Raw genomic sequence first — 2,500 nt, forward strand, 5'->3', positions numbered from 1 at the left:
AAAATAAGGCAAGCAAGTGAGTGCTCAGTCAACAGCTTATCCTTAGGCTTGTCACATGTTGACCTTTCCAGTGTACCCTCCTTCTCCAGACTCGACATGGGAGTGGATGAAGCAGATGAAGCAATCGAAGATAATAACAAATCCACTTCGATCCTTAGCAGACTCAAAGGCATGTTCAAAACCCTTCTGCATGTATTCCGTTGCATACTGAGCGACATGACCATCCTCAGATCCCCCCGAGCCATCATCATCGTAGGTGGTGGGATCTGCTCAGTCATTGGATACCTCAACTTCCTGGTCATGGCTCCCTTTGCAATTCAGAATGCCGGGTACTCCCTCTCCGACGCTGCCTGGTGCATTTCTATAGCCGGTCTGTGTAATATGGTTGCTCGCCTCTCTACCTCGGCCCTCTCTGACTGCAGCTGGTTCAATATGCGAGCTGTTTACATGACGGGGGCGACCATCTTGGCTACGTCCACAATAGGTTAGTGATCCACCTTTTAACTTTAATGTGGATATGGACACACTTAAGTACTTATACGGGTTCAGATCAGATGATTTTGTTACACTTAGATAAATCCTAGTAATGAAAAGGTACAAAATAATCTGAATTCCTTCCTCACTAAAGCCGCACGTTTACTAAAGAGTGTGGGAGGAATAAAACAAGAATTACTACTTTACTTACTTTACTTCACATGAGAGCAAATCTTAAGGGACTGACAATGCATGATGGACTGAAAAAGCTGGCATCTGGTGACTGTCTAACCATGCTCTCTTCTACTGTCTTCTGCTCTCTCCTGCTCTCTTCTGCTTTCTTCTGCTCTCATCTAAAATAATGGGAGTGTCAAAGGTGATGATGGTTGGATCTATGGCAGTATGTATCAAGGAAAATGCTGCTGGAATTGGTGATGTGATACATGTTTACCATCCATTCATCTGACAGAGCTAATGTGGATGCAGATATGTGGTTTAACTATCTATCCACCTATCAGTATATCTGTCTGTCTGCCTGTCCATCCATCCATCCATCCATCCATCCATCCATCCATCCATCATTTATCATCCATCCATGTATCCATCCATCCAGCATTTATCACCCATCCATCCATCCATCAATTATCATCTGTCCATCTATCCACCATCTTTCTATCTATCCATCTATCTCCGGCAGTGTTCGGGTTCTTGACGGAGCTGGTGTGGATGCAGGTGGTGATGGGGGTGTGGGGGTACGGTGTGGGTGTTACCATCTCCCTGCACATCTTAATTATGCCAAAATTCATGGGGCTTGAGAATATGCCGGCCATCTTCGGTACACAGTCACTCGTCATGTCCTTCGCCTTCCTCATCTTCGGACCCTTGTTTGGTAAGTATTGGGGTTAGTTGGTAAATACAAGATTCAAATTACCTTTCTATCTCTATATTGATTTGTCTCTGTGTGTCTGCCTCTGTCTCTCTCTTTCTTTCTATCTTTCGTCCTTTCTTCTTTCGTCTTTCTGTCTTCGTCTGTCTCTTTGTCTACCTGTCTATAGCCAGTCGCGTTAAAATGTGAACAGAAGTCCATTTCTATGCAAAACACTTAGACACAATAACATACGTCTCATCCAACCACATATACCGTCTTAATTGCTGTCTATCTGTCTATATATCTATCTGCCTATCTATTGATTTGTCTGTCTGTCTGTTTGTCTGTATCTATCTATCTGTCTATAGCCATAAGCCTTAAGCTCACAAGAGGTGGACACAAACAAATCGCCTCCATGTCACCCTGTCTTCCGTTATCAGGCTGCCACATCTCCAACACACACCACCCTCTCTCATATACCACTTCACGTCATCCATCCATCTCATCCTCTGTCTCCCCCTCCCTCTCCCCTCTCCACCTTGCACACTCAGGTTTCTCTTATTACGCTGCTGTTTATCTTGACGCCTTGATCACTTGGTCTTCGTTTTCTCCTTCTTCTTCTTCTTCTTCGTCTTCTTCTTCTTCTTCTCCTATTAGGTATTCTAGTTCTTCTTCTCCTTCTCCTCTTCCTCCTCCTCCTCCTCCTCCTCCTCCTTCTCCTCCTCTTCCTCTTCCTCTTCCTCTTTCTACCTGTCCTCTAATGGGGGTTTGAGGGAAGACTAGGGCTGTTTCCTTGTATCCTCACGGGGGCGCGGTAGCACAGTGGTAGCGCGCCGGACTCGTAATCGGGGGATTGCGAGTTCGAGCCTCGCCCGGGCTGCCGTGCCGGGAGTGGTAGCTCGCTCCTGTAACCCTAGCGGGGCTATATAGTCCAATACAGGGCTTAGCTCGGGGGAACTCCATTTCTCCCCTTGTATCCTCACACCTTCCTAACTTCCTCCTAACTTCTTCCTAACTCCTTCCTAACTTCCTCCTAACTGCTTCCTCTCTTCTTCCTAACTTCCTCTTAACTTCTTCCTCTCTTCTTCGTCTCTTCTTCCTCTCTTCTTCCTCTCTTCCTCCTAACTTCTTCCTAGTTTCTTCCTAACTTCCTCCTAA

At 45.9% G+C, this 2,500-nt stretch overlaps 1 protein-coding gene across 1 annotated transcript in view; it reads left to right on the forward strand.

Moving 5' to 3' along the window:
- LOC145400528 (uncharacterized) overlaps positions 1–2,500 on the forward strand; it is a 22,624-nt gene that overhangs the window by 19,885 nt on the left and 239 nt on the right. The window contains exons 11-12 of the mRNA XM_080273048.1: positions 1–484; positions 1,172–1,363. The exon at positions 1–484 is cut by the window's left edge and continues 413 nt beyond it. Coding sequence (XP_080129174.1) covers positions 1–484; positions 1,172–1,363 — 676 coding nt within the window. The remainder of the gene's footprint in view (positions 485–1,171; positions 1,364–2,500) is intronic.

Source organism: Coenobita brevimanus, chromosome 52, assembly GCF_032717465.1.
Source record: "Coenobita brevimanus isolate Jiangsu-jjx chromosome 52, ASM3271746v2, whole genome shotgun sequence".
NCBI lineage: Eukaryota > Metazoa > Arthropoda > Malacostraca > Decapoda > Coenobitidae > Coenobita > Coenobita brevimanus.